Source organism: Zerene cesonia, chromosome 10 (genome assembly GCF_012273895.1).
Source record: "Zerene cesonia ecotype Mississippi chromosome 10, Zerene_cesonia_1.1, whole genome shotgun sequence".
NCBI classification, from domain to species: domain Eukaryota; kingdom Metazoa; phylum Arthropoda; class Insecta; order Lepidoptera; family Pieridae; genus Zerene; species Zerene cesonia.
This window is the reverse complement of record NC_052111.1, coordinates 5,749,000-5,760,765: the sequence shown is the minus strand read 5'-3', so window position 1 is coordinate 5,760,765 and position 11,766 is coordinate 5,749,000. Positions and strand designations below refer to the sequence as shown.

Below are 11,766 nucleotides of genomic sequence, written 5' to 3'. Positions count from 1 at the left end.
CCCCCCCCCTCACAGTAGCATGCTACTGTTTTCCGCCGGTATTTTTGGGGTCGTGTGCTACCTCCCCACACACCCACACACACGCGCACAGTCACCCAGCACTCACCGTTGGTGGAGCCGCAGTCGCAGCACACCTGGTTGCCGGGCATGCAGCGCACCGCCCGTATGATGGAGCGCTGCAGGTCGAGCAGCGAGTGGCCCGTGTCGCCGCTCTCGCCCGCCTGCTGGTGGAACGCGCGCATCAACGCGCCCTCCTTGCAGTTCACGAGCACGGACGTCCACGCGCGCTGCTCGCTCTCGTCCTCCGCTTGGAAGTGGTACGTGCGGTTGTCTGCGGGTTGGTTCATTATCTTTATATGCGTCGAACTTAAAATTAAATGAATAGACCTGGCGTTATGAAATTGTTTAATCTGCTCCGAATCTATTAAAAGAAGTGAAATGATTGATGCGTTTGATATTTAAAATATATGTGAAATTTTCTTCATATAGTATTATGTATATATTGTATTTACAAGAATTTGACATCCGAAACAGCAAGTAAAGATATAATATAACCGCTTGTCCGACTATATCGGAAGGGCTAGGACATTGAATGAGTTCAAAAATCTACTAATAATTCTGATGTTGTGCACCATCAACCTTATTTATCGTAAAAAGTTTACGTCGATCTGAGGTTGCCTGGAAGAGATCGCTATCTTAGCGATAAGGCCGCCTATATGTGCGTAATTGCTTCGAGTGTTTGTGTCCTTTCTGTTTTTGTTCTTTTGTATTGGTGCAAATAAAGAGTTATCCATCTATCCATCTAAAGATTATACTCGCGCCTCGCTTCCCCGCTAAGGTTAAGAAAGAACTATTTATAAAAGCAATGAAAACAGTCAGAAGGAAGGAAGATAGATAAATAAAAAATTAATAAAGGTTAAAATATTATCCTTCAATCAACGATTGAAGACCTGTGACATTCGCCAATCCCCTTTAGGCCAACGTCATGGCCACGTGTCAGTGTTTACATCAAAACATATATAATTGACAATAGGTTATTTTTATTAGTATCTATTCACACTAGTGTTTTTTTCAGGATTCAATGTATCTTTATGCACACAAAGTGCATGCATATAGAGTGTTCAATTGTCATAAAAAGTTTTTGCTTCACGTATTAACATATATATAACAGTTTAAGAGACCCACATACTAACATGAGACTAGATCGAACGCCCTCTTATCCTCTGTGGCCACTTTAATCTGGCAAGTCAATAGGTTGACCCTCGCCGGGGTTTTGTTTTCATCAGCGTGAAAAATATCCAAATATCCCTCGGCTGTGACTCTACACCTCCTCTTCTGCCACACGCGTCTTACTTTGCCCTCGGATTTCTTCAAGAGGTACCCACTCCGCGTGACACCGTGTTGTTTGTCACCTTGGAGTTGGTGCAGTGAATAACCGCCCACTGCCGATGCAGCCTGTTAAAAACATCTTACTGTATCAAACAAAAACAAGAACATGAAATTCAATAGTCATATCATTATGTATTCAGAATAGGTGATGACTAATAAAATCAGATTAATTAAATAGCGTGCCATAAGAACTAATGTGTCTACAGGGTAAACGCGATAAAACTAAGTAAGAATAGTACACGTAATGAGCAGTGACGCATTCTCGGAAATATTTAAATGTGTGGTGAATAATCATAAATGTATTCAAGGATAATATCTTACGATTTACCTCTCTATCTTGTGGTGTTGCCGCCCTCAACATGTTCCTTAACTCTAACAGTCTCCGCCTTTCGTCGTCCTGTTGCTGTCTTATCTTCTGCAACTGTACACTTAAGTCCGCAACGTAAACGCCGAAATGCTCTATCGTCTTCAATCCATCTTGAAAGTAATTCGTCTGTGCATGATAGTACTCCACCAGGTGCTGCAGCAGTTCAATGCCCTTCTTAGTTTTGATCTCGTTGAACTTAATCAGGTACTAAAACAAATTGACAATGTCACACAATTGGTGCCAGGAAACTAGCAGACAGTGGGACGCCGAGTATGCGTAGGTTTAAGAGGGCTACAATTTATTTAACCAGAGCGGGAAACGAGCTCTGGGAACGTACAAGATTACTATTCGCCCTTCCGCGCGATAAAATTATACATGATGACGCACGCGCACCCGCATTTAATACAGAGGATCCCGATTTGTCTTCGGTTGTGCAATACGTACTAATAACACGCCGCACGACCTTGCTGAACTGTGCTGGCGTCTCGCCGGCTATATTTATATGTAAACACGGCATTTATACATTTGGCAGGGTTAAATGACAATGTAAACAAAAGCAAAACATGTTCGCTTAGCGATGCTAACTTGTTATTAAGGAGAGTCATTGGCCTATTATTGCCGTGCAGCGCTTTAGGCGCGTGGGCTGGTGATCTTGCGAAGCCTGGACTGTTCGTGGAGTATGGAACAAAGCTAGGGTCACGACTCACGACGGCCCTGCGCGGCGCAAGGCCGGTCGATGACCTGACGCCATCGTACCGCACTGTCTGAACCGCCTTTCTTTTATTTCACATTGCACTGATTACATTTAACGAGTCGCAAATTTAATTTATATTGATTTTTGTAATGAATCAATAATTTACAAGAGGTTTTTAAAAAAGTCACCTTACTGTCTATACGTGCGAATCAATTGACATACTGATATGTAATAAGCAATGAAATCGATACATTATAAGAAATACAGAAGTCGTCGATATCCTATTCTTCGGGTCGTTTATTAAATAATTTATTTGCGCATAGGGCGCGCAGTTCACTATTTTAAACTCAATTTAAAAATCAATACACTCGACATTTTCTCAAAAAAAAAACAAAGCTTTTAAAATGAAGAGTCGGGCAAGTTATTGGATTGTAGTCTGAGTGACATCTCAATTTATACCATGCAAATCATTTTTGTTGCTAGTGCAAAATAACAAAGAACCGGTAACCAGATTGTTGTAAGGATTTATTTTATATATAAAACAGCAGTTATTATGTTCCAAGAAAAATTTGACGCGAATACCAGCGTACTTAACGCAACGCGTTCTACGTCAAAGAAAACGAAACGCATTGTCGTTGTGTAATATGCATTAATATGGAGGCGTTTTGCATTTCATATATAAGCGTGAACATTAAACTTCGCCGAGTATGCGACATAACAATGCTCAATAATAACCAGCGGCATGGCAGTAATGAATTAGCGACTGTCACCAACAGCGCTTAACGTAATGCCAGATGCATTTGGCATTCATTACTATCACATGACGATAATTACAAACAGCGTTAAATACTTGTCGTGATCGTATTACTTTTGATATCGTAAATCTAACTATAAATATATTATCGGATTTTATTCACATGTGAATCAGTTAGGTTATACCAAGTTTGGCTTCTATCCTGCTATTCGCTATAGGTGTTCTTAATGAGGTTTTCAGACTGATAGCATGGACATTTCAGTGTCCATATAAAAGTGATTTGAAAGAAATTAAAAGCAAAACAAAGAGACGGAAAGAATTAAACGTATTGCAAAATCAGTTTAAAAGTTTTGTCCAAACCGGGCGTTTCTTATACTTTATTGTCCAATCTACCAAGACTAGACTATACCACGGTTCTCCGTTGCTTTTTTGGACTTGTTACAACAGATCATCGACCTACGCGGACTTGTAAATACAGTATTAATCTACAAATAATTTAAATAAACTGCGTGCTAGAACGTCCTTTTGTTTGGCATAACGGCACTCGCCACAATACCACTTGCGTCGGTCACGGCGCACAGATAGCGTGACAGTCGGCATATCATTTATTACGAATCTCGTGATAAATTGCATTACAAGGTTTTAATGTTTCATATATGTGTCTTGTTTTGTCGTAACACCGCCATTTAATAGAGTTCAATTTCATTTTTCGTAGATGTAGTCCAAGCTTTGTAGCAGAATTGACTGTATTTATGAAGTAGATATTACTATGCTACCATTATAAGATGAAAGATAACGCGAAGAGTAAGTTAATTCTTTCACATTCAGACAGCTGAAACATTGTTTATTTATGTTATACAATACCGACTAATCCACTTTCACATATCAAGCACTACTTTCTGATCATCAACGCATAATTAGATATTACGCGTTAAGATCTTATCAAAAGGCACTGTATATAAAAAGGTATTAAATTTGCATTACATTTACATGTAAAGAGGAAATTTCCTCGGCAAGTCACTCATTAACAAGTCGAGAAGGTGCCAACAATGTTTTACAACTTAAACAAATCGACGATATAACGTCGCTAATAAAGAAACTTTCGTGGTTTCTATGCATAGGTAATTTGAATTAAGTTAAGTAAAAAAAAAAGAAAATAATTCACAATCAAAATGACGATCACTTTAATCACAAAAAACACAGAACTGAGCGAAACATGAAAAACTCGCGTTGTTGATAATAAATTCGTTACAAATCATAAAAAGTAGGTATTAAATAACAATAATTACAATATCGGATCACATGTACCCATTGATTATGATAAAAAATTACGAATACATTTGTATTCGTATAAACGCATAATAATACGAAAAACAAAGAACGAGAATCCGTCGCTAGACTGCATGTTTATGTTGAATTATAAACAAGATATACAAATGAAAAACACATTCGAACAGGTATAAAAATATTCGTGTAAAACCGTTTATCATTGCAAAGCACATCGAATTAATTATATATATATAACAAACGTTATTGACTAAGGTCGGTCATTCACACAGCCCGTATGGCCGCATGAAGCGAATATTTAGACTCAAGTGTTGGGCATATATCTAAATCTGATAAGTGTAATTGATAAGTACTAAACTAATGCGTTAACATTTAAAACACGCTTCATCACCGTAAATAATTAAAAGTACCTCGAAGCTTGAGATCATGCTTATATTATTTCTCGTAAATTTTATTTATTTTATTTATTTTATTTATAAAGTAAAGTAAATAACACAATATAATATATTCGTAACAGTGATGTATAATCTCATATATGCTAATACCTATCGTTCATAATTCATATAAGTTTATGCAATGTTCCACTTCGTTAACCAAACTACTCAGTAATTATAAATTAATTGAGAACCAATCATGTACATTCAATTAGCGTAGTAATATGACACAACTTTAATCTACACGCATCACACGTATTTAATTGAGAGTAAACAGCTGTTTATAACAGCAATCGAATACTCTATTGGCTTATTTGGACAAAAAATTGTGTCTAGATTTTGATTTTACTAACCTAACGAAGTCATAAAGTAGCGAGCAGAAACGAGAAAGAAATATGGGACGCTAATAACATTAAGAGATATTTCTATTTAGTCTGCCCAGCATTGCACATTGCACAGCATTCAAGGAAACAAGATATGCCAAGTTTAAATCACTTCGCAGCGACTAGATTACCCTACCGAGTCCGATGTAGAACCGCAAATTGCTCTTACAATTAATTACACGGCAATCCTGTTTGCAGTTAGGCCACGAGCCAAAACGAAATCAATGTGAAAAACACTGTTAGATTTGCGATTGGCCTTGGATTCTTGTGACCTATTAGTTAGTTATTATCTGCACTAAAGCTAGTAAAACGAGGCATAATCAGATTGTTAGATGTAATAGATATACTCAAAAATCCATGTTGTTTATAAAATTATTTTACGAAGCCTATAAATTTTGTTTTATAAAAATACATGTCTCCGATTTTTTGCTTTAGTATTTTGAAAACAACCAATTAGCGCGCTTGTAGCAATTTCCTGTCAAATATTATCACAAGTCATAAACTAACAGAAAATTGAACCCCTAATTATAGATAAAATCGTTAAGATTGTGAACTGCAAGTAAATTATTCGTTTTAAATGTTTATTTTCTTTGTCCATTTGTATGACGTATTACATAATGAACGTTTTCTATTGTGCATCATAAATAAAAAAATTGTAGGAAATGATTTCAATGATAGCGTTGCAGGTCAAATAACGACCTAAATTCTAATTGAATTCACTCTATTCATTTTTTAATTAAGTATGAAAAAGGAAATTTTATTGCAAAGTTTGATAATACAATACCTCAAATAATATACATTTCAAAGTTTATAAGGAAATGTGAGGCAACTTATCAGGTCGGATCGATGCGAAACTTCAATGATGCTGCGAATTCAAGGCGAACTTAAGTTTAGAGAATTGGCGATTAAGCTGCGTGGATGTTCATGCAAACATTTATCTATACTTAATGTTTTAAAGCTGAAGAGTTTGTTTGTTTGTTTGAACGCACTAATCTCAGGAACTACTGGTCCGATTTGAAAAATTCTTTCAGTGTTAGATAGCCCATTTATTTAGGCCGGTTATAGGCTATATATACCACCGGCAAAGCCGGGGCGGACCGCCAGTTAGAAATAACGCTACATGTCATTGTTTTTCTGTATGTATGTATATCTATAATTATGCAACAAATTGTCATTTGACACAGTCATTGTTCTAGTCTAAATTACTCTCTCATTTTACATTTACAATATTCAATAACAAGAGGTTCTAATCTCGGGAAAACATAAATAAGCACTTAACAATATGTCAGACAAAATTAAAGATTAATAGAATAATCTCGAAGCAATTTCCTAAAAGCGCTGTGCCTTGTTTTGTTATTCATAATGAAATTCGTTCTTATCTCATTATTTAGTTTATTGCGAAATAGGGAGAGCAACAGTTTCCCTGACAGATTATCTTTTATCTTAACGGAACTAAGAGATCCACGAGAAAATCCTACTTTATCTTCTGCCTTAATTTTTCCTCGTGCGTATGTTATATCATTTAAATGACATCGCACAAAATCCCCTAACTCAGTGATTTCTGAAAGCAATGTCAGCCATTACGCAAACTGCATACGAATAGTTACCTCGCACATTTGCAGTTGAAATAATCGCCGTTCCTTCTCCATCTCATCAGCTATTTCTGCCGGCGTCACCTCACTCCTGATGAGGCCCGCCTCTTTAGCCTGCGACTTCTTCTCCTTCTCAATCTTCAGGTACTTTGATTCATAGTCTTTGGACGCCTTCTCGAATGGCCTTTTGAGATCACCTTTTACGCCCCGCAGATCACCCTTTAGAAGACTGTCTACGGGGAACATAACAATATTGTTTATGTTCTGCATCTGTAACAAATATCTTAAATGAAACAAAGTGTGCATGTTTTAGGTTGTGTTTTATGGCTTACAGTTGATTTCGAAAAAAAAAAAATAAATGATTCCGTGCCGAATTAACGTAATTAGCCAAATACAAAATATAAGTGTCTTTGAAGAAAAATACAGCATCAAAATTCCTTAAGATATTAAAGCGCAGTTATTAGAATGGCTTAGCTCTTTAAATTCGCCCATTGCACAACGCGCCAACTTGCATTCCGCGAGTGTCTGTTTCTATCCGAGGTGCGCTAAGACCACAGCCTCTCGGATTGCTACACAGCTTGTTGATATTCCGTTCTATTCGACTGTAAGTGCACCGGCTGGGTAGACGCTTAACGCGTACAAGTGTTTAGTAATCCCGCCTACTTTAAACAATAGCATTATCGACCCTGACCCATGCGCAAATAAATTATAAGTAATCGACACGAACAGGCTATTGAAAATGGCCTGTCTTCGTTTTTTTACTCTCGCTCGTATGAAGCGACGATATTAATTTAAGTGGAAATTTTATTGAAAGTGCGCCTATTGTGTAATCATTGAAGCGAACACGTCGATGGCAGACAAGGGCCAAAGAGACAAAGGGTTGGGGCACAATGAAACCCTTCCTGACCATAGTTCGCCATTGAATATGATACTAATTACGATACACTGATATTTGAGATATTTTAATGGTTTGACATTGAAAAGTTCGTAACTACAATAAAAAAAAAAACTAAAACACACTTCGTAGTCATATTTTGTAAATGATTAATCAAAATAAACTGTAATATTTAAATCATACTTACAGAATATAAAAATAGAATCCATTCACAAAAATACACCCTAAACATATCTGATGTTTGGGGCGTATTTTTGTGAATGGATTTTATGACTACATTATTATTAGTTACGTTAAATCTCTCAATGGTCATTAATTTTACGCCTTATCATTATTTGACACAAACTTAAAGCACTGATGTGCTATTTAAATTTAACAATACATGTTACTTGTAGTTCTTGTATTTTGAAATATTTGACAACAAAAACTATTGTTTTACATAATAAACATTTCCTTCCGGCTCACAAATCAATAAAGACTACAATTGCTTTAGAGAGGATCACAATTGCGAGCCAAAATGATATTTTTCTGTAAATGTAAGTGGAAACACTTAAGATACCTGGTTGGTATTACCCCGTTTCTCTGAAATGTGGTATTTCACGACACGGCATTATTGAAGCCCGTATTATTTGTAACAATACGAAGATATCTCTCAAGTACCTATAACTTACATTGTAAGATGCCGTAAACACGATTCATTCCCTCTTAACAAGATGTACAGCTGTTTGGAAAAGCAAGCTAACCCATCTCCTTCTGCCTCGAATATTGAAGTGGTCTAATAAAAGTAGATGTTATTTTGATAATAAAAGCACCAGCAGGTCAGTTTGTATACTATCGATAAATTTATTTATCTATGAAATGATTGAAATAAACTCATCGCACTTTTAATATAAAAGATAACCATATCAACGATACATGAATAATGTAATTTCCACAAAAAGTTCCCGAGATTATATCACACTTAATGAAACAATGATAATTGTTATAATTGAAGACACGCGTGCGGTTTATTCTTTGCCATTGTATGTAAATCGATGTACATGGAGTTGAGTAGGTACGTTGCCTATGAAACAACACGACTTTCTTTAAACAATTTCGCCTTGCATCGGCGAGCTTATGCTCATTTTCTTATCAAGCCACCCAACGACAAAGGAAGCACGTATAAACGATGGTGCAACCGGAACTGCGGTTCAGTTAGATTTCAATTGTAATAATATACAAACGTAAAATATACGTTTGTAGCCAAAGTGAATTATGATAAAATTTGCTTGCACGATTTTGAAAATCATTTTTGATATTCAATTAATTTACAATCTTACACGTGATATTATAATGTCAGTACATGTGAAAATATAGTCGAATAATGTTATATTTTAAATAATTGTAGAATTACAAGATAATAAAGAGCTCCTACACGTTTCTGTTTATTCAGATTTTATTAGAAATTAATACCAAAATAAATCTTGACGACATCGTAACATTCATGTGACATAGATATAAAAATTCAATACATAAATTAATCATAGATGTAGTTTAAATTTTAGTTTTATAGCATTCAAATGCTTTATGATTGAGATTTTATTTAAAGAATGAAATAATTATTCAAAAATTAAGTTTTCCCATCTCTTCTGCATTTATATATTACATGACATTCCTATCTTCAATAAATTGAATTTTTGTGAAATAGTAAGACATTGTAGATAGTTTTATTACAACAAAATCGAATGATCGTGTAATAAATACGAAAATGATAAGCAGGTCGAACCTCGGCACAAGGACAAAGGAAGCTGATATGTCAAGGGCGGGCCGAGGATTCTGCGCAATCCCAAGAGCCGAACCTCCAGCGGCATTCCAACAGAATTTGAGAGCACTTTATCTCTTATCTACGAAAACCTACCTAGAAACTATAATGATCCTTCAAACTTTTACTCTAGTAGATAGCGAAACGAGCTAATTGCAATAGTGCACTCATTTATCGCAAGATAACAAACGTTTACATAGCAGAGCGATTAAACATATTTATCGCGAGCCTGCGTTCACTTCGTGCATTTTCTATTATTTTAGTGAACAGTTGAGCTTGTGTTGAAAACTTGGGACTGTTGAGTCTTTGTTATGTGATACTAATTGGTATGAATACAAAAATTCTCAGATTGCTGAATTACTTGGCAACGCAGCAGGGTCAGATTGTTAACATCACCCTGACCTATATATAAGTGGGTGTACACGGCACAATATGTGCGCCCACGCACCTCGTCTGCATCAGGTCAATCGCTAGAAAACGTATAAAATCTTTTAATGCCGCCGTTATTCCGCGAACGTCTAAAACTAATATTAAATATATTCCACCGATTGGTTTACGCGATGCGGTTGCTATGCTTGTATTACAACGCAGATAATTTCGCACAAAAATAACTACGCAGTTAGTTTAAAACTAATTTATTTTATTATCAGTTAGTTTTAAGCAAATGTTGTTACATCTACCATACGTAAAACTGAAATATTAAACTAAATTAATTATTTAAATATTATTCCACGCAATCGGAAAGAAGCGATAAACCATACGCTATCAGTGAACAGGATTTATTTTTTTATTTTTTTAATTATCCACTGAGACTCCTACAGATAGGTTCATGTAATAAGGAAGTGAGGCTTCGCCGTAGTATAATTTAGATTTATATCTGGGCGGTCCCTTCAACCGAGTATCAGTGAGACATCCGTCTCGGATCCCTCAATAACATAATATCCGCTCGCGAACAACAGGTATTACATTTAGATGAAAACTTCAACGTGAACATCTAGTAACTACATTTTATCTGTTGGATAAATCTAACGAGACTGATAAACGACAGGGCTCAAGAATTATTTTCTGGATTTAATAAACTTACTATAAAATGCCTCATCTAACACATTACGTCGTTACAATCTACAAACGTTATATATGACTTATAGTTACAAAAAAAAACAAAATAATAAGCAAAAAACCGAATTCAGAAAAACACATAATATAATATAATCCACGAAATTCGGAAGGATAAAGCGAATGTTAGGCACATTGTGAAAAAAACAATTTGCGTCATAAACAAATTATCTAATTTACAATTTTCCTCAAATTATTTCCCTATTGAATTAGGAATTTATCGGTGTGTAGGTTTACTTTTAAACACATCGTGAACTAAATCCGTCCGAACTGAAAACGTTCCATACATTATCCTCTTCTATTCCAAAATGTGCACCGGTATAAACATTTATAACATACAACGTAAAACATTCCGACAAAGGTTTTCTTAAGACATAATTTAACGACTATAACATACTTTCATTTAATACCATTTATAATTTAGAAAATTTAGGTCATTCGCAACTAAGCACACAGTAAAGGCTCTTAACACATTTCGCCGTAAACATCACGAATTCACGCGTTCAATTTTACTTTCTTACGATTATCGAGGTCAACCGTGAATCAATCTTGAATGAGCTGGTTTGTTGCCGGAAATTGCTCTCTTAAAACACACATAAAATACTATGAGGTTTTATAATGAATTGGCCAAGTTATGTTTTCCATCTTGTTTAGCTATCAGTTGAACGTAATTTTTGAGCTAATCGTGAAAAAACACGACATTTCTATTAAGGAATATCATCTATCTATTAAATTGTTCCTTAACCATGATCTCTCCTATTGTATAACACAGGAGGATCTGAACGAAACACTGTTATACTTTTCAACGATTTATTCTTCCCGATTTGCACTGTACACTTTTATTACACTATTTTACAACACTGTATATCTAACACTGTATTTGTTGACTACTGAATGTACTGGTTACTGGATACTGGATACTGAATACTGGTTACTGGATACCAACCCTTTGTACAAGATAGCTTATACATATATGGATAAGAACTTTACTAGCGTGCTCTAGTTTCGCATAGAAGAGAACAGCGCCATCTGGCAACAGTGATTGAAGTTCTAA

General features: G+C 35.6%; 1 protein-coding gene across 2 annotated transcripts in view; it reads right to left on the bottom strand.

The window, feature by feature from the left end:
* LOC119829277 (arfGAP with SH3 domain, ANK repeat and PH domain-containing protein) overlaps positions 1-11,766 on the bottom strand; it is a 41,675-nt gene that overhangs the window by 13,585 nt on the left and 16,324 nt on the right. For both annotated transcript variants that reach the window (XM_038351713.1, XM_038351714.1), the window contains exons 4-7: positions 6,916-7,170; positions 1,718-1,963; positions 1,194-1,455; positions 107-331 (exon numbers count right to left, since the gene is read on the bottom strand). In XM_038351713.1, the coding sequence (XP_038207641.1) occupies positions 107-331; positions 1,194-1,455; positions 1,718-1,963; positions 6,916-7,170 (988 nt within the window). The remainder of the gene's footprint in view (positions 1-106; positions 332-1,193; positions 1,456-1,717; positions 1,964-6,915; positions 7,171-11,766) is intronic.